This window comes from Macrotis lagotis, chromosome 1 (assembly GCF_037893015.1).
Source record: "Macrotis lagotis isolate mMagLag1 chromosome 1, bilby.v1.9.chrom.fasta, whole genome shotgun sequence".
Classification (NCBI taxonomy): domain Eukaryota; kingdom Metazoa; phylum Chordata; class Mammalia; order Peramelemorphia; family Peramelidae; genus Macrotis; species Macrotis lagotis.
Genome location: NC_133658.1, coordinates 782,420,431 through 782,446,570, shown reverse-complemented (window position 1 = coordinate 782,446,570; position 26,140 = coordinate 782,420,431). Strand labels below are relative to the sequence as shown.

The window sequence follows — 26,140 nt, the reverse complement described above, 5'->3', positions numbered from 1 at the left end:
CAAGTCCTCCTTAATTGGCTAATCCTTCAGCTAGGTGGCACAGTGGATAGAGCACTGATCTTGGAGTCAGGAGGACAGGAGTTCAAATCCTGCCCCAGACACTTGACACTTGCTGTGTGACCTTGGGCAAGTCACTTAACCCTCATTGCCTAGCATCCATGGCCATCACCAGTAGTCCTAATCCATATTTGACCACTAGACCCATATGATTCTGGAGGAGAAAGTGAGACTGGTGACTTAGCACAGCACCTCCTCACTCAAATCCAATTTATCACCTCCCTGATGTCATAGTCTTTTTCAAGAATGAAGGACAAATATTATTCTTTTTAATCCTTCATCTGGAAGATAGCAATTTACCTGAGACCATTGTGGCTTCAGAAGGGGGAGGAATGGTTGATATGATCTTTGCTATCCAATAACTCCAGAAGAAATTCCAGGAGCAGAGTAGAGGTCTGAACAAATGCTTGTAGACCTGTGCAAGGTCTTTGAGGGCTTTATGGAAGATGGTGGTGTACTTTAGTTGCCTGGAGAAAAATCATCAGTGTAATATGCCATTTTCATGATGACATACTTGCACAGATTCTAGATAAAAGAAGAAAGTCATGCTTTCCCAATCACCAGTGGAGTAAGGTAGGGTTGTGTGCTTGCTCCTATGCATTTTAGCTTTATATTTTCAGCAATGTTGTTAGATGCTTTCAACCAGGGCAAAAATAGTCACAAGAGTAGCCACTGCCCTATTGGTAAATATATGATTTTTATATCAATTAATATATATGTTTCTTAAATTTAATAATAAAAATTTACTTTCTAGAGATTCCTTTCATAGGAAGATTCTAGGTCTGGGAAAATAGTAAAAACAAAATAGAGTAATTTGTTTTAATCATGACAGGACCTACATTCTTTCTCTGAACTGTGCTTGCCTGTATTAAGTAAAGTGAATCAGTATAAACTGTACTATTCTGTCAGAATAATGGGGTATCCTTAAGACTATACAATCAATTTAGTCATTCCCACAGGACTTGATAAAAACCTGTGCTGTTCTTGGATGGTCATAATTGACTGTATGCACTGAATGAAGCATTTGTCCAGGTAAAATTACTCAAGTCTCCAAACTGATTGTTCTATGATCTCTCTTCCCCCTCCTTTTCTGACTTATGATCATGTATATATATTCTCTGTCAGAACTACAGTAAGACAAAGCTCCTATCTGGAGAACCCACGACTTGCAAATCACCTCCTTGCAAAGAAACCAGACCAGGTTAGAGACCAGTTCAGTAAAAAATTAGGTCAACAAAGCCAAGACTAAAGTGGAAGGAGTTGGTAAACAACTTTTTTGTTTGCAGATGATTGTGCACTACTTACTGCAGCCTCTAAGACTCATGAAACAAAATTTGGATTAATTCTTTGCTGCTTGTGCTAATTTTGGCCTGATAATCAATATCAAGAAAATAGAAGTTTTTCACCAGCCAGCATTATATTACCTATTCATGAAACCATTTAAACAAATGGAGAAATTTTGAATGCAGTGGATAAATTCACTTACCTCGATTGTAAATTTTCCAGAGATGTCCACATAGGTGATTAGATTGATGAATACAGTGTCAGAACTAGTTCAGTACTTGGGAAGTTTCAGAAGAAAGTGTGGGAGAGAAAAGGTTACCAAACAATATCTACAGAGTTATTTTATACTGATCTTATTGTTGTATGCTTATGAAATCTGGATAGTCTACTAGCACTGCCAGAAAATCGAACTGTTTCCATTTGAATTGTCTTAGATACATTCTGAAGATTACTAAGCAAGATAAGTAATGTCAAAGTTTAATAAGTATTCAAACTTCTATTTCTGGTTTCTTACTACTATAAGAATTGAAAGATTGTCTCTCTCCATACTCTAATCTCAGGAAGAAAAATGAGTAAAAAGCTGAAAATTTGTCCCACTTTTGTTTATATTTTAATCTGGGAAAGAAGATAAGTATACATTCTCCTTTAGACAAGATAACATTGTATAAGGAGGATATTCTTTGACAAATTGTGCAACCCAATAGATTGGCTTCCAAGGAGGTTTAATATTTTCTTTTTCCTTGATTATAGATAGATAGATAGATAGATATCCAGGTCAGCCTCCACAAAGGGGTTTATTGATAAATTATAGATAATAAACATCATGTCTAACTTATATTTCTGTCATTTTATTTTAATGTATAAGACACAGATCCTTGAATTGCCAAATATTCAAACTCTAAAGCAAGAATTGCAGCTCTGATTGGCTGGCTCCATAGCCAAACATATTTACCTAAAAGACTATTTGGCTGAGAACTTTCCAAATGTAAGCCCTCACCAGGTCAGAAGAAGCAATACAAGTCTCTATGAAGAACTTTAGGGGGCGGCTAGGTGGTGCAGTGGATAGAGCACCAGAGTACCTGAGTTCAGATCTGACCTCAGACACTTAATAATTACCTAGCTGTATGACCTTGGGCAAGTCACTTAACCCCATTGTCTTGCAAACAAAACAAAACAAAACTTTAGTATCAAATGTGATAAGAGGAACAGAACTGGCCAACATGGCTCTGTGCTCTAAGACCAAGGCAGAGTCACAGTAGCCCAAAGGAAATGTGAGATGTCCAAATCTAGACATTTCCATTTGAAATCTTCAAACGTTCAATCTGTGGTCCATAGCCTTCGGCACTCATACCTTCATTGTACTGTGATACCATCATAATGATGACACCAGTTTTCTTCACAAGACAAACTCAGTGAGAATTAGTTCTCTGTTTAATTAATCACTTCATGGTGGAAATAGGAGGGTTTTGGGGGAGAGAGATGTGGTGGTGGGTGTAGGGTGGTGGGGAGGAGAGTTGGATGAACTCTAGAAATTTGGTAGCAGAGAGGAGCATAAGAAAGCACTAGATAACCTGGTGAGAGAGGGGAGGGAACCCCTGAATGAAAATGGCAAAGGGAAAAATGGGAGCTCAGAAATTAGAGGTGGACATGTATTTGGTCTTGGGAGACAAAATTCATGTTTTGTCTCGTTCTTCCCGACAATAAAAAACTATTTGATATAGGCATGTCCTGGTTAATCAAGGTGGTGTGAGGGGCAAAAATGCTGACTTTTCAGAAACATAGTGCTAAATTAGTCTAAGCCATAGGCCTCAGTTTCTATTTCTCAAGAATCAGGTAAGTGTGAGAACCCAGATCACTGGCTAGAAAAATTATGTCACTCTAACCATATAAGGTGTAAATAAGGACAGGCAGCCCCCCCCCACTAATACCAAAGATTACTTCATGCACCTCTCCACCATCCTTTACCGATAAGAAAAAGCAGAAAATGTTGGACTTGGGGGCTAAGGAGTCCAGTGAGGGACACTGGCATTTGCCTGATGGACGGAAAGTGCTGAACAAAGTAAGTGTGAGGCAAGTCTTGCAGACTTCAAATCAAGGCAATCATTGGGGAGTCCAGAATCTGTGTGTTGCAGTCTTAGCCAAGTATGTATCTCCTGGCCTCCATACAATAGCCAGGCAATTGGTAGATGTGTGTCTCATTTGTCAAAGGACAAATAGTGCTGCCAAGCACTTAATGCTGGCAGGGGGGACGGCCTCTGGGAATTCGACCCTTTCAGAGCATACAGATGGATTTTACTGAGCTGCCTTCTGTTAGCCACCTCAAATACTTGCTGGTCATAGTAGACCATTTGAATTCCTGGGTAGAGGTCTTCCCTCTTTCAAGGGCAACTGCCCTCATGGTCAGCAAAATTCTGCTAGAACAAGTAATTCCTGGTATGGACAGGATTGATTCAGATCAAGGGACACACTTTACCTGGCTCAAGCCTTAGAAATTTCCTAGGAACTACATACTCCCTGGTATCTGCCCTCCTCTGGCAAGGTAGAAAGAATGAATCAGGAAATAAAGAGACAGTTAACAAAGTTGTCTCTTGAGACACAATTACCTTGGACCAAATGCCTACCCTTATGAGATGTTGTATGGCCATCCATTTCTTGTCCCAATTGAACAATGGGATCCTAGTTTAGATAATAAGGATAAGTTTGTCAGGGAATATATAAAGGCACTGGCCCAACATTTGAAAGACATTCAACTAAAAGGACTTATTACACAGACTCCTCCTTTAGGGTTTGCAGTCCACAAATTTGAGCCAGGGGATTGGATGTTGATCTGGATGTGGAAGGAGAAGTTGACTCCGAACTGGGACTGTTTCAGGTTCTCCTGACCTCAGACACTGCTGTGCGGACCCAGGAGTGAGGCTGGACCCACCATACCAGAGTAAAAAGATTTGTGAATCCACTAAAAGAATGGACTGTGTACCCTGAACCCATGAATGAATTGAAACTGCATTTTAAGCGAGTATAGGACTAATGGACTCTCTAACACCTCATCCAGAAGGTGGAGGATTCCTGGTATTCTCCCCTTTGTTATAATTTTGTTATCACTCCTTTGCTTCCTAGCTGGTATAATTGTATATAACATAAGGGATTTCCATGTGGGACCCATTCCTGGGTGCAATTACAGTGTCACTCCCTGGGGTTGGCCTCCTTTGCTTTCTGGGCTCTGGTAAGATTACAATCCTGCAGAAATATGCCTCAGATATCATGTTCTGAGAGTGTCCCTCTTAAATTTGAGCCTATTGTTATATCAGGCCTCAGTTTTAGACTTGAAGAGGAAAACACTTTTCAGAACTTAATTCAAACTGTTGCTAATACCTTCAATGTAACTAATTGATGGATTTGTGGGGGGGGGGTGCCTCAAGGATTGAGCAGGTGGCCATGGGTGCTGGTTCCACTTGAACCTGTTTGCTTATTGAGTAAGAAGTCCTTAGTACATAGTGGAACTGGATTTTGGAATGAAAAGGTAGAACACCAATGGCCACTGGCAGAATCTGTGACAGGGAGATATTGCCTTAACCAAACTGGGAAGGGACTTGAGTTAGGACAAAGTAGTTGCAGGTGGACTTTCTCTGCTAAGGATGACAATATACAATTAGTGCCAGATTGTGGTAGGTACCAGGACCTTGGGATAGGACCCATGTACAGTGTAATGATAACACCTGGGTTAGATGTTATACTGGCAAAATGGATGAGAATCACTGCCAATATATACACTCAATGGAGTGGGAAGATGTAAAAGTGACCTATCCATAGCAGAATGTAAAAACTATAATCAGAACAATGGTCCCCTGATTACTCAGCTCCAAAGTTGGAGATGGGTGAACGACAATGGATGGGAAGGATTATTACTTTGGAGTGACTGAAATAGAGGTGGAGAACATTGCATTGAGAGATGTAGCTGGGAAGAAGGGCCACAATTGTGGAAATGCCAGTACAAAATGATGGGCAGATGAGGTGTGACAGAGGCCCTCTAGGGCAGGATATGCAGTATTACCCTGTAACAGAGTATAATCAGACCAGGATTTTCCAGAAAAAGAATCTGGCTCTAAAAGGGCATTATTGGGTATGTGGGCAAACAGCTTATACACACCTCCCACTAAACTGGACAGGGATCTGCTATATAGGATTAATTCAACCTAAGTTCTTTTTCCTCCCAGATCAAATAGGAAGTTCTTTAGGTATACAATTATATGATGACATAGGAAACCAGAAATGGAGTATAGATACTTCTCTAATGATAACTGGAGATGCTAATGGTTGGGGGGAATGCCTGACCCCCACAAAGGATAATTAAGGAATAAGGCCCTGCTATGTGGGCACAAGATAGGAGTTGGGGATTACAGGACACCAATCTATATGTTAAATAGAACCATTAGACTTCAGGCTGTAGTGGAAATTATAACTAATCAAAGAGCAAATGCACTGGACTTATTGGCAGATGAGATCATCCAAACTAGGGAAGCTGTATTACAACACAGATTAGTGTTAGATATCTGTTGTCTGAGGAAGGGGGTGTTTGTGAAAAATTGAATTTGTCCATTTGTTGTAAGAAAATTGATGACAATGGAAAATTGGTGAAGGAGATCACCACAGAAATTAGAAAAATAGCCCATGTCCTTGTCCAGACTTTTGAACTCTCCCTTTAATATTTCATAGTGGGCTTGGTTGGGAGGGAGCTGGTAGCATCAATTAGTGTGGTATGAACTTCTAGTATTAGGAGTCTTGATAATCCTCCCTGCCTGTATACCATACATGATACGGTTAGGTACTAGTACAGTTTATAAAAGCCTCCCTCAAATATTTTTGGCTGAAGACCAAGCCTGAATGCTGATGTTAAGGAGAGAAGGTTGGACTCCTGTGAGCCCAGATAGTGGAGATGAAGAAATGGAACAGCACTGTGAGGAGTTATTACAAAAATTCAACCAGAACGGGGGATAGAATGGGTGAAAAGTCAACAGAGACTATAATAAATAAGAGAAGGGATTGTGAGGGGCAAAGTGCTGACTTTTCAGAAACATAGTGCTAAATTAGTCTAAGACATAGGCCTCAGTTTCCATTTCTCAAGAATCAAGTAAGCGAGAGAACCCGGATCTCCGGCTAGAAAAAAACTATGTCACCCTAACCATATAAGATGTAAACAAAGACAGGCAACTTCCCCCTTCTCTTCAGACCATCAAGTTTGACCAATTGTTGTAAGGGTCAGCAGAAAAGAGGAGGGGAAGGGGGTTGTGGTTTTTGTGGTTTTTTAACCCTGCTTCAGCTTCTGTAACTGCCCCACTTCTTGCAAGAACCGAATTAAATTTTAACTCTTTGCTGCCACTTTGAGAAGACCCTGAGTAGTCGTTTTGAGTTAGGGTCTCAATACCCTGCACAGTGGGGGAAAAAATAGCGCATTTCAAGTTCTAGGCCCTGGCCTCAAATCCTGGCTCTGCCTCCTAACTATGGTTGGCATCTGCGACAAGACGGTTACATTCTCTGATTCTCATCTGTCTCTTTTATACTGGAAAACTAACTACTCGTCAAAGTCTTTTTCCCACCTTCTTTGCTCTGCTTTCAGGCCCTTACGGAGAGGAAGGCCCACAGGCCGCCCCAGCAGAGAACTTCTTGGCGCGCATGCTCAGCATGCACTTCCGGCTCTTCTTCCCCCCCGGAACGCCCCGCCCCGCCCCGCCTCGTTTGGAGGAGGAGCCGCGAGCCGGAAGGCTGGCTTTTACGACAGTCGTAAACCGACGTTCACGGTAGCTGCCGGGTCGCTTTTCGACCACAGTCGGGATGGCGGCTTCCGGTGGTATATTTGAAAGTGAGAGGAGCATCGAGGAGCGGAAAGCACAGAGGCGGCTGGCTCGGGCCGAGGTCCTGCGACAGGTAGCTACGCCTCGGAGCCCCTTTGTTCCGGGCTTTCGGTGCCCAGGCCTCCGCCAGGCCCTTGCCCCCCTTTCCTTAGGAGCCGCCCTCAGCCTTCCCCTCCCTCAGCTACGACTAAACCCCAGGGTTGTGCAGTTTTAAAACTGTCAGACTTCGGGAGCCCCACTTGGAAGTGCGAGTGCCCAAATGCGCTGCCCAGAGGCTTGGGGAAGAGTGGGGGGAGCTGCTCCGCTGCTCGTCTCTTCTGCCCTGGACCGGCGTTCTGCCCAGTTTTCGCCATCCAGCCCCTTCAGAGTCCTCTTCTCTCTTCCCCATTTCCCTTCTTTCCTCCCCCCTTTTCCTGCCCCAACTTTGGCCCTTTTCCTTCTTAACTGTTTTCTCTTTGTCTTCCTTCTCCCCATATAAAAGAAAACAACTTGTGTAACACATGTATATATAGTTAAGCAAAATAAATTCTCCTTTTAGTTTTTGCAAGGCAATGGGGTTAAGTGGCTTGCCCAAGGCCACACAGCTAGGTAATTATTAAGTGTCTGAGGCCGGACTTGAACTCACGTACTCTTGACTCCAGGGCCGGTGCTCTCTCCACTGCGCCACCTAGCTGCCCAAAGTAAACTCTTTTAATGTTATACCAAAAAAAAAAAAACAAACCTCCATGCCCTGAGACCATTAACCCCTCACCTTTCATTTTTTTTCCTACCCTAGGAAATTAGGGAGTTTTTCAGGGTGACTCTTTTTCTTTTGGAATTTTAATCTACTTGTTCGTATATTTTTCCCCCTTATTTGAGTTTAAGTTTTTCTTAAGTAAAAGTATATTTTACAAAAAAAAGTCACTTGAGAACTTAATAAAGGGATGAATTTAAAAATTGGGAGTTAAACAACAAAGCATTTTGGAGCAAGTTTCATAGTTTTTTTTTTCAAGGCAAATGGAGTTACTTGGCTTGCCCAAGGCCACACAGCTAGGTAATTATTAAGCATCTGAGGTCGGATTTGAACGCAGGTACTCCTGACTCCAGGGTCGGTGCTCTATCTACTGTGCCACCAATTTCATAGGTTTTTTTGAAGAAACAAGTTATTCTTCATTTTATAGCAAATTCTTGAGACTGTGATCAGTTGAAGGTTTGATTGTGAAAGTTGTACCTCTAGGTTAGTCTAAGAAGGTTTACTAGATGAGCCTTTTCAAAAGCCAGTGTGCTTTTGCTTAATCATATTTGTTTCTTGCTCTGTAGAAAATTGAGTCCGGAAGAGGTTTTGACTTTTCTTTCCTTCTTTTCTCCTCCATCCTTCTCCAGGCTTCTTGTTGAAATGGTGTCATTGTTACTATGTTCATGATTTTCTTTTTTTTAGGTTTTTTGTAAGGCAATGGGGTTAAGTGACTAAGGTCACCCAGCTAGTAAGTGTCAAGTGTCTGAGGCCAGTTTTGAACTCAGGTTCTCCTGATTTTAGAGTGAGTGATCTAGTCACTGTTCAGATAAGTATATTCAAAATGTGTATGAAAATAAATACAATGTAATTACAGGGGGACTAGGAAAGGTTTTGTGTGGGATAAAAATCTGCTTAAAAAATATAGAGACACCTCTGAGCAAAAAGGAAAGTTTATTTTGGCTTTTCTTGAGAAAATGGCACCCCCAAGTCTCACAATGGTAGTGAAGATCAAGGAGCTGCCCCGAGGTGACAGTTAAGCAAGATTATATGGCCTAGCACGATCCCCCCCCCCAACCCCATCTCTTCCAACCTGATTGGTTAAGGTTTTCAGAGTTACAGTCTTTATGTGAAAAATCTACCCATCAACAAAGAGAAGAATAAAAGGTTTTCATAAAATATTACCTCACCATCCAGATGGCAAGGGTACCAGAAGAAGATTTCTAATGACCTTCTGTTAAATGAATTAATGTCTGAGTATGCAAGGTCAAATAAGAAAAGACAGGCTACTGTTCTCACAGTCCATTATCAAATAGTTGGCTAACTAAGACTTCAAGGTCTCTTCTCTGTAAGTATTTCACTATTTCCCTCCCTAACAGAATCAATGCAAGGTCTTTCTGGAAACAGTCTACTGTTTCACTCCCTAGCAGAATTGGAAGGGTGTCTGGGAATGCAAGGCCTCTCTCCCTCTTCTAAGAATAGTCTAAGGGTAATAGTCCGTCTTTGTTTTAATGATTTTTAACTCTGAGAGGACTTCACTAGGAATATTAACTTTTTTTTTTTTTTGCAAGGCAAATGTGGTTAAGTGGTTTGCCCAAGGCCACACAGCTAGGTAATTAAGTGTCTGAGACTGGATTTGAACCCAGGTACTCCTGACTCCAAGGCCGGTGCTTTATCCACTATGCCACCTAACCGTCCCAGAATATTAACTCTTAAGATGGAATATTCTACTCAGTTTCTTGATGGAAATGGTATAGTAAACTGACTTTGAGTAGTTTTTTCTTTTTTAAAACCCATTTCATAAAGCATTTTTTTTGTGCGTTTTTGCAAGGCAGTGGGGTTGAGTGACATGAGTGTCACTCTTGTAGTTCAGGTTTGACAGTGGTAGGAAATGAGGCTCTCGACAGGTAATTGAATAGTTAACATAATGTTTATTTTGTCCTAACATGGCAAGGACATTCAGGATATTGCTTCCCTCCTAGGATTTTGGCATAAAGCATTTCATAGACTATAAAGTGCTGTCTAGAGGATAACCTCTTGTGGAGCAGCTAGGTGGTACAGTGAATAGAATACTGGTTCTGGAGTCAGAATGGACCTGAATCCAAATCCAGCTTCTGATGCTTTACATTTACTAACAGTGTGACCCTGAGCAAATCACTTAACCCTGATTGTCTCATACACATACAAAAAAATTATAGCTTCTCTTATTTTATTTGGGATTATACAATTACATATGTATAGATTTTAGATTTGGAAAGTTCCTTAGATGTCATCTTACCCAACTTGTCATTTTACAGATGAAGAAACTCTTGAAGGGGCAGCTATATGGCACAGTGAATAGAGCACCAGCCCTGAAGTCAGGAGGTCCTGAGTTCAAATGTGGTCATAGACACTAATTACTTAGCTGTGTGATTTTGGGCAAGTCACTTAACCCCATTGCCTTGCAAAAAGAGAAAAGCAAACCTAAAGCAAAAGAAACTATTGAATTGGTATTCTAGAGAGATGAAGTGATTTTACTAAGGTCACCTTTAGCATGTGTCACAGTCTTACATTTGAATCCAGGTCCTTTGACTCTAAAGCTATCACTCTTTGATCTATATGAAAAGTGCATAACAAATTGGAAAGAGAGGTGCAAAGCTTCTATATTTGAGTTTCTTTGTGTCTTTTTTTGTATTACTATACAAATGGACTAAGATAGCATAATATTACCTTGAATTTTGGACTCTTAAGACCATATGTGCCGTAGGAAGAAGGCAGAAAAAAATCCTTTTTCCAGGATTCAGGTTAGTCCTAGGCAAATTTTTAATGTTTGAGTGAGCTATTAGAAGCCTACTCAAAGCCTGAAGAGATGGCAGACCAATGACACTTGATGGCAGATATAAGAGCTGCTCATGGCTTCTGTCTCATGCCTTAAGCTAGACTTATGCTCAAGCCTTAAGCTAGACATGCTCAGAAATGTAATTATCAGTGGGGAATGAGATGTTCTTCCAGCTAGTATTTAAACAAAAAGGACTCAACTTTATGTCTTTATATAGAAGCCCATATATGTAAAATCTTACTGAGACTGTTCTATGGCATGTTCTCTCTTTCCCCTAGAACTACATCCCTAACATAGTAATGAGATAGGCTGGAGAAGGACAGAGTTGTTCCTTGAGATTCTCATCCATTCCTGGTCCACCCTTTTTGAGAGTTCTAGTAGAACTCTCTGGGGAGTAGGAAGTAGATGGGGAGGGTTGTGGTGTGTTTGTGTGTGTGTGTGTGTGTGTGTGTGTGTGTGTGTCTGTGTGCTATGATGAAACTCAGAATAGGAACTGTTTCTGCCCTTATAAATCATCTTTTACTTGTTTTGTACATAATTCATTTCTCAATAAGCTTCCTACATTTTTGTCTTTGCATCCCTTTTACCAATACATAGGAGGTGCTTAGTGAAATACTTACTGTGATTACTTGGCTACCTTTTCCTACCCCAACAGATTTTTCTAACCATTCATCAGACTTTAAATGTCTGCCATGTACCAGGTATTGTGCTAGGCACTGGTCATACAAAGACCAAAAAAAAAAAAAAAAGAAACAAGAAGAGCTCATCAAAGAGCTTACATTATAATTCAAGATCTACTTTTTCCTACTTTTCAGATCAACTGCACAAAGTTCTAAATCTTCTTCTTCTAAAGACTGAATTGAATTGCTGCTTCTTTGAAAATTTTCTGTCATTGTGGCTGCCCTTTATTTTCATTTTTAGCCTCATTTAACCTTATTGGAAATGTTTTCTGTCTAGAGATATCAGTCTACAAACATTTCATAAAGGCTAATTGTGTACCAGGCACTGTTGTTTAGTGCTGGGAATTCAAAGAAGGGCTATTCAGGGACCTCGGAGTCTAATAGAGGAGACTCCACGTAAATAATTCTTTATAAACAAAATCAAATTGGAAATAGTCAACTTAGGGACGTTTCTAGAATTCAGAGGGATCAGGAAAGATTTCTGTAGAAGATAGGACATTATTTGGGATTAAAGAAAGCTGGGGGGGGGGGGGAAGAAAGATCCAGATGAGGAAAGAAACCATACCTAGAATTAGGATTGGCATTTGAGATTGAGTATTTTACAAGCAATAGCCAGCCCAGAGGTCACTGCCCTGTTTAGCAGATTATGTGGACATATATGAGATATAAGAAAACTATAAAGTCTACAGTTAATAGTATACATTTCTACCTACTGTACTGTACTGTACTGATGGTTCAACTCGGTGCAGTGGATAGAATACTGGGCCTGAATTTTGGAAGATCTGCGTTCGGATCTAGCCTCAGACACGTAATTAGCTGTGAGACCTATAAAATGAAGACATATTGGAAAAACCCTCCAGCATCCACCCAGTGAATTGTCCATGGTCACATAATGTTGGACACAATTGAACAATAATATGCACCTGCTATTGTGATAGACACTGTTGCAACTGGAAGTACAAATAGGAGAAAGAATGAGTCTGCTCTCAAGGAGTTTATAATTCAGGAGGGGAAGGAAATTAATTAAAGAAAACTAAAAACAGGGAGGTGAAGTTGGGAAGGTAGGAATGAGATGTCTATCTCTATTTCTCCCCACCCCTTTTAAATTGAGGGAAAGTGACTTCCCAGGGTCACATCTTTAGTAAACAACTTAGGTTAAATTTGAATACTCTGGTCTTTCTAATCCTAGATCTGGTAATCCATCTGCAGCATCACCTAGCTTCCTCTTTTTGAATAAGAAGAAATAATAGTAGTAGAGTACTCTAAGGACCTTTAATGATCACTTAGTACATTAAACATACCAAAAAACTCATTGTAGAACCTAAGTTACTCCTTCCCGTCACCATTTGTAATAAACAGTTTGCCCAGTTAGTAATTGTGCTTATACTCTCTGCTTAAGGGCAATAAACATTTAGCAAAAATATTTTGGTCTTAAGTTTTGGTCTTAGTAAATAAATTGTTATTAAATGAATAAAATCTGGGCATGATTTTAAGACTTGTGAAATTTATATATAGTTGTGAAATAATAAATTTTAAAATCTTTATACAGAAGCTAGTTAATGGAGTGGTCTAAATACAGAAAGGACCTAGCTATATGAAATTCTGAGCAATTTAGAGTCATAGAAACCTTGTAGTTTAGATATATAAAGGACCTTTTAAGTTGGTGTGGTCCAAACTCAATTTGCAGATTCCTCTAGAGAGCTTGAATAAAAGTGTAAAAACAAATAAATTAATTAAAATCTCTTTTGGAGAGCATGACATAAAATTACTTTAAATATTCATAGCTTTATAGCTGGGAGAGACCTTAGAAGCCTTTTAATCTAAGCTTTTTATTTTATAAATGAGGAAAAGAACCAGTGGGAAGTAATTAGCACTCAGTGTTATTCCAGATGATAAATGACCTAGCCAGAGGATCTGATTTCAGATTTGAATCCAGGGCATGAAATTACTACTGTGCTTTATTTATTTGGTATACATTTGTATACTTTTAAGTTTATTTAAGGCACTCTTCTTACCACAGCCCTACTTGTGAGATGGTGAGTGCAATTACCTAGTTATCATGTAACTAAACTCTTTATTCTATTCTGTTTAATCCATTATTTTACTTTATGGCCAACATGTTTGCATATCCTAAGTTGCTTTGACTTTTCTAAGGTTTTGAACTTGGTAACTTTTATTTCATTAAAAATTTTTAAACCAATCTCTTTTTTATGCTTAGTTTACATTTTACATGTAATAACTCATCTGTTATATGGTATATAATAAATAATATGTAATAAATGTTTTTACTTAACTATTGAAAAGATTGCACCTTAAAAATAAAGGAATGAATGTAATTATCTTTGACCCTAGTCCTTGATTTTATCTTGAGAGGAATTCTGTATTTTCGAACAATTAAGTACCCTAAAATGATAGAATTTTAAAACTACAAGATCATTTGTTCCTATTTTTGTAGCTAGAGGTTGAGTGACTTTCCCAGTTTTATATCCTTTGTAAGTATGAGATCCAGATTTCCTGACTTTCAGATCAGTTTTCTTTTACTATATGGAATGATAAAAGGCTGTTTTGATGTATTTGTTCATTGCCAACCATTTCTAGTCTTGAAATTTCGCAGATTCACTTTTAAAAATAAATTGGAGAAGTAGTAATGATAAAATCATAGAAACAGCTGATACAGTTCTATTAGCGTGGAGAATGTACAAATGGCTAATATGAGCCAATTTGCATCATTCTACCTAAAGAAAGAATAACTTTAGGAGTTTAGATAGTATATTCCACTGAAAATAGATTCTTCAGGTTTGGGCAGTTGAACAAAGTCTATCTCTGTAGAAGTCATATCTGTATACATATGCATACATACATATATATGTATATGTGTGTGTATGTATAGCTCTCTACATAGAGGGGTAAAACTTTTTTTCCCCCTGTAATAGAAATTTGAAAAATAACAAGGGTTGATTGTGGATAAAGAAAAACAGGTATGCTTAGCACTTTCTCATCTCCCGCAGTTAATTTTCCTCTTTATTTGGAAGACTGGAGGGTAGAGCATTAAATACCACCCCAAATCTTTCTTTATAAGGCTATGGCTTACAACTTTCTAAGTTACTTCATTTTCTATCAGGGGCTCTGCTTGATATACTTGGATACTACAGTTTAATAAATTTTAAAGGAAAATTATCTATCTCTTTTAGAATTAGAAGGGAAAGTGAAAATAGAATTTACCAGTTGTCCAAGAATTCTCTAAATGAAAATACCCAGGAACATCATTGCTAAAATCTAGAGCTTCTTGGTAAAAGCAAATGTACTTCAAGAAATTTTCAAAAGTACTCAGAATTGCTTGATGCAAATATTTTACCCTATTGATAGTTTACTTACTTTTTTTTTTAGGTTTTTTTTTTTTTGTAAGGCAAACGGGGTTAAGTGGCTTGCCCAAGGCCACGCAGCTAGGTAATTATTAAGTGTCTGAGACCAGATTTGAACTCAGGTACTCCTGACGTCAGGGCCGGTGCTTTATCCATTATGCCACCTAGCCGCCCCTATAGTTTACTTTCTTAATTAGGTTCATTGATATTTGTTACTACAAAAGCTTTTTAAGTTTTATATAAAATATCCATTTTTGGGATTTTCTTAATTTTGTTTTAAAATTCTCTCCCAATCATAATTATGATAGTTCCATCCATTTAAAAAAAATAATTTCATGATCCTGTAAATCCCTGAAATTCAGTCAATGGGCCTTTCTTTGATTTTCACGTCAGATATACTGTTTCTTGTTTTCTTTCTATATCTTGAACAAATTGGACCATATGCCTGGAATGAATGCTTTCATTAATTCTGTCTCATGTAATTTCTTTCTTATGACAAAGCTAAAGTGTAAAGCTTTTTTCTGACATTTTATTCTACCTACTAGAGCCTTTCTTCACACATCACTATTTAACTACTGTATATGTTTTATATATATATATATATATGTACATACATACATACATAAGTATGCACACATGTATATATATTTATTAATATTTTATTTATTTTATGTATATTTTTAGATGTTCTTGTTCATTTGAATGGCAGTTTTTGAGAGTAGGAATTAGTTCATTCTTTGTATTTGCATAGTATTTGCATAACTAATGTTAATGTGTAACATAATGTTTGGCACATAGTTGATACAGTTTTCTCAGTAGTTCCAGTCAAATATATATTTCAGGTGACATTTTTTTCCCAGATGACATTTTAATAAAATATTCTGTTGAATGGTTAAATAGCTGAGGAATCACTAAGAATAATGAAGCTGTAGAAATGAATTAAAATTATCAGTATAATTACTTGAATATGCTTTTTAAAAAATAACAGATGTTTCAGGGAACAGAAGGTTTGGGAAACTAGACTTTGGGGATCAGCTGTAATGAAGATAAGACTATAATTTAAAAGTCAATCAATGCAGATCAGATTAACAGAGGCTACTTCCTGTGCCTAAGACTTGATCTTATCCCAAGTGGTTATAGAGAGAAGGAATAGCAGAACCTTCTGTTTATCCTAATAATAGGAGGCTCTCATTACTATCATTGATAGTAGTACAATTTGTCTTATTTACCTTGCTATGTATGTGTCTGGTGACAAAGTTATTCTGTATATACTCATAACCTGCTATATTTTTAAAGGTGTATCGTTGGTCCATTAGAGAAATATGACAAGTAAATGATTGATTAGGTAGGATTTCTGTTTGGGGAATTGGAGATTGCTTTATTATTTTAATGTCTTATGTAAGTTAAAATGTCTAATATCACAAAAATATTAAGGCAAAATTTGAACCCTTTGAACCCTTAGGTGAAGTATTATTTAATCAGCAGACCACAAACTAAACAGGTTCAAATAAGCTTTAATAACTGAAGAATTTCCTCTCTGAGGTCTGGCTGCAATAGAATTGCAATATTGCAGCTTCTGTGGCAATAGCTTTGCAAGTTAACTGGAAATAACAGGAGTATTGGAAGAGTGGAAAACAGATTTTTTTTTATACAGCTTTCTAGTTGAGTGGTAGCATGTCATAGCCAGTAGACTTGGGCTTTAGTAGTACATGGGTTTGAATCTAAACTCTGATACATAACTGTGAACTAGGGCAAATCACTTCTGTGCTTCAGTTTTCTCAGATAAGAAAAAAAAGTATTTCTCTCACTGAACTGTGAACATCAAAATGAGATTCTGTGTTTAAAGTGAATTACCAGCCTTCAAATGTTGTATAAATGTATTTATTAGTTTGTTTCCTCTTGTCTACTTCAAGAACAAGTAAGTCCTTTTCTTGTACTTTGAGGTGACAAGGTAATTAATTTAGCCTCTTTCTGCAATTCATCTTTGCTCCAAGGATCTTTCAGTTTTGCCTTTAATTGAAAATGGAATAGGGTCAATTGTCTTAAATGAACAGAAGATAACTTGACTAAGCATTAGAATATTCAGCTATACCTTTGGAATGCCACTTGAAAATGCGTCTGTGTGTGTTACAGGCTAAAGCAGATTTTGAGAAAGAAGAAAGGCACAAAGAACTTAAACGACTGCGAGGTGAGGACACATGGATGTTAGCTGATGTGAATGAGCGAGTTGAGCAACTATCACAGGTGAGGATTACTAATTAGATTTATTTGATTCAACCATAATTGTATATACCTTGTTGTTTTGTCTTTGCAATTTATCAAAGAGATTCAAAGAATAGTCCTGTATGGATTTGCACTTAGAATGAGTTTATTTACTTGATTGTTATGCTTCATTATATTCCTCCAGAAAAAAATGATTGTGAGTATAAAACAAAACCAATGTTCTTTTCATTTTCTATATCAATTCTCATGTGAACTGATCAATGTAGATGCTGCCATTGGCATGAAATGCTTGACTCTGGATTTCATTATGTAAGTTAATATGTGAAGCACTTGGTAATGTGTCTGATCAAATTGAATCTTAACTGGACACTACAATTCTCAACTCTACAGCTCATTGATACATTAAATATCATTTTGAGTATCATATACTTGTTTTAGGAGACAGTTCTTTGCTTTTTCTGAAATGGTTCTTTTTAGTTTTTTGGAACTGAAGGAAAAATTCCCCAAACTTAATCTTTTTTTTTGTTTGTTTAAAATGATTATTTATAGGAACATTCTGTGAAGAAAAAAAGGAAGAAGGATAAGCATTCCAAGAAAGTTAAGAAAGAGAAGAAGAAAAAGAGCAAGAAACGGAAATATGAAAAAAATGAATCATCTGATAGTTCATCAGTGAGTATATGCTATTGTTTAACTCTTCATTTAATAGCTGGAAATAAACTTGGAGATCATTTGCTTTAAGAGAGAGGTTGGAAGTCATGTAGTCTAAATCCTTCCGTATAGACAGTTAGGAAACTGAGACCTAGAGAAATTTAATTACTAGTCCAAATTCACACAACTTGTGAGTAGTAGAATTGAGATAGCCTAGTTCTTTTGTCCAGTGAGAATTATATGTAATCTCAGTGTTGCAAGAAATCTCATTTAGTCTAACCTGAATTTCATCAAAGATTTTTGAGAAAACTTTGAATATTATACTTGGTCAATGGTCTTTTAAAGTTATATGTTTAGGAATTTTACTTACTATAACTTGAGAAGTAGATTTATTATTTTAGAAGAACTTGGCAACTGGCATGGGAATCAACAAAATTTATTCTAGGCTTTATCTGCATTGCTATGGTAGAAAGTTGAAGTTTTCTTCATAGAAGAACTGTACCAGTGATGTAGATGAATTTAGAATGATGCCCAGTTTAACACAACCCTTTTCCTGTGAGATATTTAGTTTTAAGTGACTTTGGTAGTCAGAGGTGTTTTTTTTCTTAATTTTGAAAATAATGGAGTGGCACCCACAACCTTGTGATATCATTTTATACCTATCAGATAGGCTAAAATGATTGAAGGGGAAAGTGACAAATATTGGAAAGGATGTGGAAAAATTGGACCTCTAATTCCCTGTTGGTGAAACTGTGAATTGATCAATTGTTTTGGAGAGAAAACTGGAATTATAATCAAAGAGTTATTAAATTGCCTATATATCCCTTTGATCCAGGAATACTCCTACTAGGTCTATTTCCGAAGATGATTAGGGAAAAAAGAAAAGAATCTATATGTGCTAAAATTTAGATTATAGCCACTCTTTGTTGTGGCAACAAACTAGAAATTGTAGGAATGCCTATTAATTGGGTAATAGCTGAACAAGTTATGGTATTTTATTATAATAAAATACTATTGTGTTATAAGAAATGATGAGCACAACATTTTAGAAAAACATGGAAAGATAAATGTAATTAATTATGAACAGTGAAATGAAGAGAGTCAAGAGTGCAATGTATACAACAGCAGAAACAGTGTTTTAAGAACAACTTTGAGCAATTAAGTCATTATGATCATTATAAATACCTAAATTAACTATAAGGGACATTTTGAAAAAAAGGTACTATCTGTGTGCAGAGAAAGAAATTATTAAATAAAAGTATGAAATATTTATATATCTATATATCTATATATGTCTGTATACACATACATGTTTATTTATATGCATACACACATATATGTATATACACTCATTTGTGTCTAATGGAAACCATCTCTAGGGTATGGAAGAGGGGGAAAAAGGAGGAAAAAATAAATTTACATGATAATTATATATTTAAAAAGAACAAGTTGTACATAGTTGATTTGCAGTTTCATGTGCAATCACCTTTTTTAATTAGATTATGTTATAGAAATACTTGTTTTATTCCTTAAATTAAAAGTAAAATAAATTTTGAAAAAAAGGAAAAACTTAGAATATTGTTTTTTACAATTACAGGTAAAAGCAATTTTTTATATTTTTAAAAATTTTGTTCCAAATTTTTTCCTCTCTTTTTTCTTTTGAATAAAATTTTATTGATTTCATTTGGTTTTTAAAATTTCATTTCCCCCTCTAAGAGAGTCATTTCATATAACAGTATTTTTAAAGAAAAAAAAGGAAAAAGAAAAGAAAAATAATGTACATAAGTGATCAGGACATCGAAAAATAAGTCTGAAAATATGTTTAGTATTTAATGCCCATGAATCTTCCACCTTTGAAAACAGTGGTATCATCTTCTAATATTTCTTCTTTTTTCTTTATAGCAAACAAATATCTTTAATATTGTTTTTAAAAATGTTTTTTTACCTAGAATGTTCTCTACCCAGAATATGAAATTATTAATCATTCTATTTCTACTTATCTTAAATTGGGGTATTTATATTTTTGTAAATAGTTATCCATTTCACTTAAATTGTCATTTTTATTGATATAATTGGGCAAAATATAATTGCTTTAATCTCATCTTCATTACTGATGAATTCCTCTTCATTTTTGATGCTGCTAATTTAGTTTTTGTTTCTTTTTTAAAAAAATCAAATTATCCAATGATTTATTTAGTTTATTTTCATAAAAGCCATCTCCTCTTACTTCTTCAGTTTTTTTATTTTCAGTTTTTATTAATCTCTTCTTTGATTTTCAGGATTTCTATATTTGGTGAATATTTAATTGAAGATTTTTAATTTGTTCTTTTTTCTAGTTTTTGATTGTTGTTCATATCTAATTCATTGATCTTCTCTTTCTCTTTTTTATTGTTGTAAATGTTTAGAGATATGTTTTCTCCTAAGTACTATATTAGGTATATACATCAGATTTTGGTATGCTGTCTCTTTGTTGTCATTCTCTGTAATGAAATTGATTATTTCTGTACTTTATTATTTAATCCAATAATCCTTTAGGATTAGATTTGTTTAGTTTCCATTTAATTTAAAGCTGTTTCTAAGACCCTTTATGGAATGTAATTGCATTTAATAATTTTGCTTTTCAGCATTTGCTTGTAATACATGGTCAATTTTTGTGAAAATGCCATGTACAGCTGCGAAAAAGTTATACTCCTTTCTTTTTTTCCAGTCAACTTTCTTCAGAGATCTTATTTGAATGGTCTTTTTATGCCTTCTTGTAGTATTCTCTTCTTTATTTTGGAGTTCTGGAATTTCACTGTAATTGTTCCTGGGAATTTTCATTTTGGGATCCCTTTCAGGAGATAGTTGGTAGGTTCTTTCAATTCTTGTTTTATCCTCCGGTTCTAAGATATCGAGGCAGTTTTCCTTAGTAATTTTATGAAATAAGATGTGTAGGCTTTTAAAAAAACATGGCTTTTAGGTAGCTCAATAATTTATCTCTCCCATCTGTTTTCCACTTCAGGTAGTTTTCTGATGAGGTATTTCTGATGAGGTATTTTTTCCTATTTTTAAAAAAAATTCTTTTGATTTTGTTTTGATGTTTCATGGAGTCATTCATTAGTTTCAACTTGTCCAATTCTAATTTTTAAGGAATAATTTTCTTCAATTACCTTTTGTACCTTTCTTTTCATTTGGGAAATTCTGTTTCTTAAGATTTTCATTAGTGAAGTTTTGTACATTTTTTTAAACCATTTGGCCAGTTCTCTTTTAAGGTGTTATTTTATTTTGTGACTCTCTTGCCAAGCTCTTTATTCTATTTTTTTTTTAAAGAAAGCTTTTATTTATTTTGAGTTTTACAATTTTTCCCCTGCTTTCTTGCTTTCCTCCCCCCACCCCCCACAGAAGGGATTCTGTTAATTGTGTTAGTGTGTACATTGGTTCCATGTTATACACTGATCTCATTGAATGTGATGACAGAGAAATCATATCCTTAAGGAAGAAAAATAAAGGATGAGATAGTAAAATTACATCATCATCATCATCATCATCATCATCATCATCATAATATAATGCTTTTTTCCGCCTAATTTGACAGTAATAGTCTTTGGTCTTTGTTTAAGGCCCATAATTCTTTCTCTGGATACAGATGGTATTCTCCATTGCAGATAGCTCAAAATTGTCCCTGGTTGTTGCACTGAGGGAATGAGCAAGTCCATCAGGGTTGATCATCACCCCAATGTTGCTGTTAGGGTGTACAATGTTTTTCTGGTTCTCAAGCTCTTTATTCTGTTTTTTGTAATTTTCATGCATTATTTTCATTTCTTTTCCCAAATTTCCCAGTACCACTTTAATTTGATTTTTAAAATAACTTTATTTTATTTATTTTTTTAGGTTTTTTTTTTTTTTTTTTGCAAGGTAAATGGGGTTAAGTGGCTTGCCCAAGGCCACACAGCTAGGTAATTATTAAGTGTCTGAGACCGGATTTGAACCCAGGTACTCCTGACTCCAAGGCCGGTGCTTTATCCACTAAGCCACCTAGCCACCCCTAAAATAAATTTTTAGTTCTTTCAGGTGCTCTTATTAGCCATTGTACAATTTGCATTTCCTTCCCTTTGAGGCTTTTGATTGTAACTGTTTTGGCATCTTTGATTTATTCTGAGTTTGTGTCCTGGTCTTGTCTGTCACCAGAAGATTTTTGAGGTTAGGTTTTGTTGTTGTTTGCTCATTTTCCAGCCTATTTTTCTTTGACTTTGAATTTTATGTTAAAATTGGACTCTTACTTACTGAGTGGATAAGGGGTGGGAGAATTGTTCCAAGACTCAGACTTTTTTTGGTGCTTCTGTTTTCACAGCTAGTTCTGGGGATTTGGAAGTTTTGGTGCTTCCAAGGTGATGTAATCTGGAGAGAGATGTGATTATTGCTTTCCTGGTTCGAACCAGGAAGGGTTCCTGATCCCTTGCAGCTGTAAGCACTATTGCTTCTCAGGACCCCTGCAACTTTTCAACCTCTCTGCCCTGGAACTGTGATTCAGAAGTAGGTATGGACAATGGTGTTGTCAAATAGCACTTGGTCTCGTGTCTGTTACTAGCATGGTGGTCTACTATAATCTCTTTCTGACCAGTTGTCCAGTCTCCTTACCTTCTTTCTGTGGACTGAGAACTCAAAGTGATTTTATGTAGTTGTACTCTTGGGGGAAAAGCAAGATAGTGTTAATTTTTAGAACACGTTTAACTTTAATTTCCTAACTTGATATGTAGAAAATTTTTATGGTGGTATTCTATCTATTGAAATACATATTCTCTTTTATAAATGTTGCTTTTCGTAATAGGTTTGCATATTTAAACAGTTGAATAACAGAGATTCATCATTAAAAATATACCATTGAGGCCTTCCTCTGAGGTTTTGTCCCTTCCAACATCTAATAAACTTTCTAACATGTGTTAAACCATTCCCAAATACACAATAATCAAATTTTCTATAGCATTTTTACAAGGGCTCTAATTTTGTCTTTTCATTAATGATGACACTTCTAGTACTGCACTGAACTCAAAGTAACACTTATTTTTTGCTAATTGTGCATTCAGGTTGGAGTTGCTTGTTGGCTCTGGGTACCCATGTTCCACAGTTACTCTTCCCAAGGATTATGTGAAAATCCTGAGATATTTCCCATCAATGAAGACTGTACATGTGTAAAGCCACAATTTTGGGAATTTGTGTTGATTTGATTTTTATAATGGAGAAATTGGCTCCCAACCCTGTGTTTGTACCTGAGGTCCCTAAGGTTTATTTAGGAGCAGATCACAGGGCTCTAAAATGGTATATGCCCTTAGACCTAGGAATGCTACTACCAGGTCTGTGTTCCAAAAGAGACGAAAAACAGGAAGGAAAAGGACCTATATGTATAAGGATATTTATAACAGCTCTTTTCTGGTAGCAAGGAATTGGAAATTGAGGGGGTGCCCTTCAGTTGGGGAATGATTGAACAAACTATAGTATGTGATTAAGATGGAATGCTATTCTGCCACAAGAAATGATGAGTTGGATGCTCTCAGTAAATCCTGTGAAGGCTTACATGAGCAGACCCAATGGGAAATTAACTATATACAAAGTAACAGCAATGTTGTAGTATGATCAGCTATGAATGACGTACCTTTTCTTAGCAGTGCTGTGACCCTAGAGAACTCTGAAGAATTTATGAAGAATCCTTTCCATCCCAAACAGAGCTGATAGTGTCTGAATAGAGATTGAAGCATCCTTTTTTTCATTTTATTTTTCTTGAATTTTTATTTATTTATTTTTTTTACCTTTACAACGTGATTATTGTGGTAATGTTTTTCATGCTTATACTTTTTTTTGGATTTATTTTTGCAAGGGATTAAGTGACTTGTCCAAGGTCACACAGCTAGGCAATTATTAAGTGTCTGAGGCTGGATTTGAACTCAGGTCCTCTTGACTCCAGGGTCAGTCCTCTATCCACTGTGCCTCCTAGCTGCACCGATTATACATTTTTAATCTAGGTCAAATAACTTGCTTTCTCAATGATGGGAATTGGGATGGAAAGAAGGGAGAGAATTTGAAACTCAAGGTTTTAAAGGTGAATATTGAAATTGGTTTTTACTTGTTGCTGGGGGAAAATAAAATAAAATACCAAAAAAAAATTATAGGAGCAGAAGAACAATTGAAAGTGAAAATACCATTTTTCTTCTTTAGAATTCTATTCTTTCTCTATATATTTAGACCCTATATTTGGTCCTTGTTGAATAACTTTCTGATTTTTGAAATTTTTTGACTTTCATTATTTGAAAATTCCTTCCAAGAATTTGAAATACCTATTTTATGATTAAAACTTGAAATTATATTTTTACTTTAATCTAATCTTTTTAATGCCTGTTCCACCAAGTAATAATGCTAATTTTACAACTTCTTAGTAATGGACTCCTAGAAAATAAGGGATCATGTCAATATATACATGTATATATACTCGTGTATATGTTTATCATATATGTGTATGTATATATATATATATATATATATATATATGTATATAAAGTTCTTTTTATAACACCATAAGTAAAGATATCTTTTGCAAGGAGAAAAAAACCTAAGGAAACCAACACCTAAGCCAGATAGACTTTATAGAACAAAATAAAAACTATCTGCAATACATTTGTGTAATGCAGATTCCAAAATCCCAATATAATTTATTCTGTATATGTCATATCTTTTCTGTCTCCCCAGCTATACTCTTGCCTCTGTAGGACCAATCTTCTTGATTTCCTTGTAATTATCCCCCTTTTAGGAACTCTCTCCAGAAAGGCATGTGGTTATATTTTAACAGGAGGGGCTTGAATAAAAGGTTGACCTTGGCAAGGAAAAGGAACACAGTGAAGGAGGAGAAAGTGGTGGAATGATGTCAGAAAGGTGGGAGATCAGAATGGAGGAATAGGAATTCTTGTTGAATGCCCTCAACTTTTTTGGTGAAGTATAAGTGAAGGTCCTGAGGGTAGGGTGGGGAGTCAGGAAAGGAGAAGAATATGTTTAGAACAGTCATTATGGTTCCTAAAAGAAGAAATTTTTAGAGGAGGAATAGAAGGATTGCCTTGTTTTTAATCTCGCTTTTGAGATTACATAAATTTGTAGTGACCCTAGTAGGTAGAGATTTCCTTCATAGAATTAGTATGCATCATCTATAATATTCAATACAAATGGATAACAAAATGGGTACAGAATTAAACTGGAGATAAAGAGCAGGTTGAATTATATTTGGGAAATTTCTAAGCTCCTGTGATGAGCCCATCCTCCTCCTAGAAAATATGGCCCATCTATTTAATACTAATATTCTGTTAAAGTTACATGACAGTAACTGAACAGTTAATGATAATCTCCACACAACTGAAAATAAATAACCACAAAGAAGATAAAGAGGTTCACAATGGCTTTTCATGAGGAACTTTGAAGAATGAAAATCTTTGGGAAATGTTTGAAAGGATTTGCTGATTATGTATCAAAAGGGTGAAGATTAGCTAGTAGGCAGAAAGCTCCATGGGCATTTCTTCAATGTCAAGAGAAAGCAAGACCCACAAAATTTACAAAATATGAACAAGGATGGGTTTTCATCTGCATCACTGGAAGAAACATCTGGATTGATGATAATGAATCTATTTGAAGATTTGCAAAATTTACCACTTCTTTTTTGAAGGTAGTAAAGATATTATCATTAAAAACCATTTTTGGGGGTTTCTATTTGAAATGACATTGTATGGATCTGGGCATGTCTCTCCCATCATTTATACCATCCTTTGCTTAACTTCTAGTTACATTTGAACTAATAATTTCATGATGGTTTGTCTGCTTAATGGTAGATAGAATTGTAGCTCTGTTCTGAAGTGTGCCTTCTATGGTCAAACTGCTTTAATCTTTATTTATTGCTTTTTCTTAGTTTACATAGCTGTATTAAGAATTGTAGTTTGGTTATTTTGTTGGATTGCATCAAAATGATAGGCTTTTACCTCTTTTCAGAAACTTATTTTACACTCATTTTATTTAGAAAATTTATTCTCCTGCTGTAGTATCTTCACTTAATGAGAGGTGACTCCGCACTCTGATTAAGTAATTTTGTACTAGAATCAGTATTTCATTTCTGCATTTTATCACTTTCAGAGTTCTGAAGATGAATGGGTTGAAGCAGTTCCATTGCAGGCAACTGCCACAGAAAAAGCTTGGAAAGTGAAGAAAGAAGAGTCAGATAGAACAGAAGATTCCCAAATTGTTCAGGTGAGCAGCCTGATTTTCAATAAAGCATGTGTGTTCTTATGATAAAAGAACTGCATTTTTAATGTAAAATATTATTTAATATTTAAGATAAAGTTTAACTCTGGAACCTCTGGATGACTGTTAAATATATCCTGTCTTTTGGGTATTTACTTCTGCTGAAACTTTTTTTTGAGGGTGTTGTATGACTATCAAATATTTTGGAAAAGGAAGTACTCTTTATTTTGTCCCTTAGTTTTTTAGATCTCTTGTTTGGG

At 36.1% G+C, this 26,140-nt stretch overlaps 1 protein-coding gene across 4 annotated transcripts in view; it reads left to right on the top strand.

Annotated features, from left to right (window-relative positions):
- Nucleotides 1-7,130: 7,130 nt before the first annotated feature.
- Nucleotides 7,131-26,140, top strand: part of CWF19L2 (CWF19 like cell cycle control factor 2) — a 167,352-nt gene continuing 148,342 nt past the window's right edge. For 2 of the 4 annotated variants that reach the window (XM_074216600.1, XM_074216601.1), the window contains exons 1-4: nt 7,131-7,263; nt 16,896-17,006; nt 17,535-17,654; nt 25,773-25,886. In XM_074216600.1, coding sequence (XP_074072701.1) covers nt 7,171-7,263; nt 16,896-17,006; nt 17,535-17,654; nt 25,773-25,886 — 438 coding nt within the window. In that variant the 5' untranslated portion in view covers nt 7,131-7,170. Of the gene's footprint in view, nt 7,264-16,895; nt 17,007-17,534; nt 17,655-22,024; nt 22,150-25,772; nt 25,887-26,140 lie in introns of those variants that run through there. The other 2 variants (XM_074216603.1, XM_074216602.1) reach the window with 2 other exon arrangements.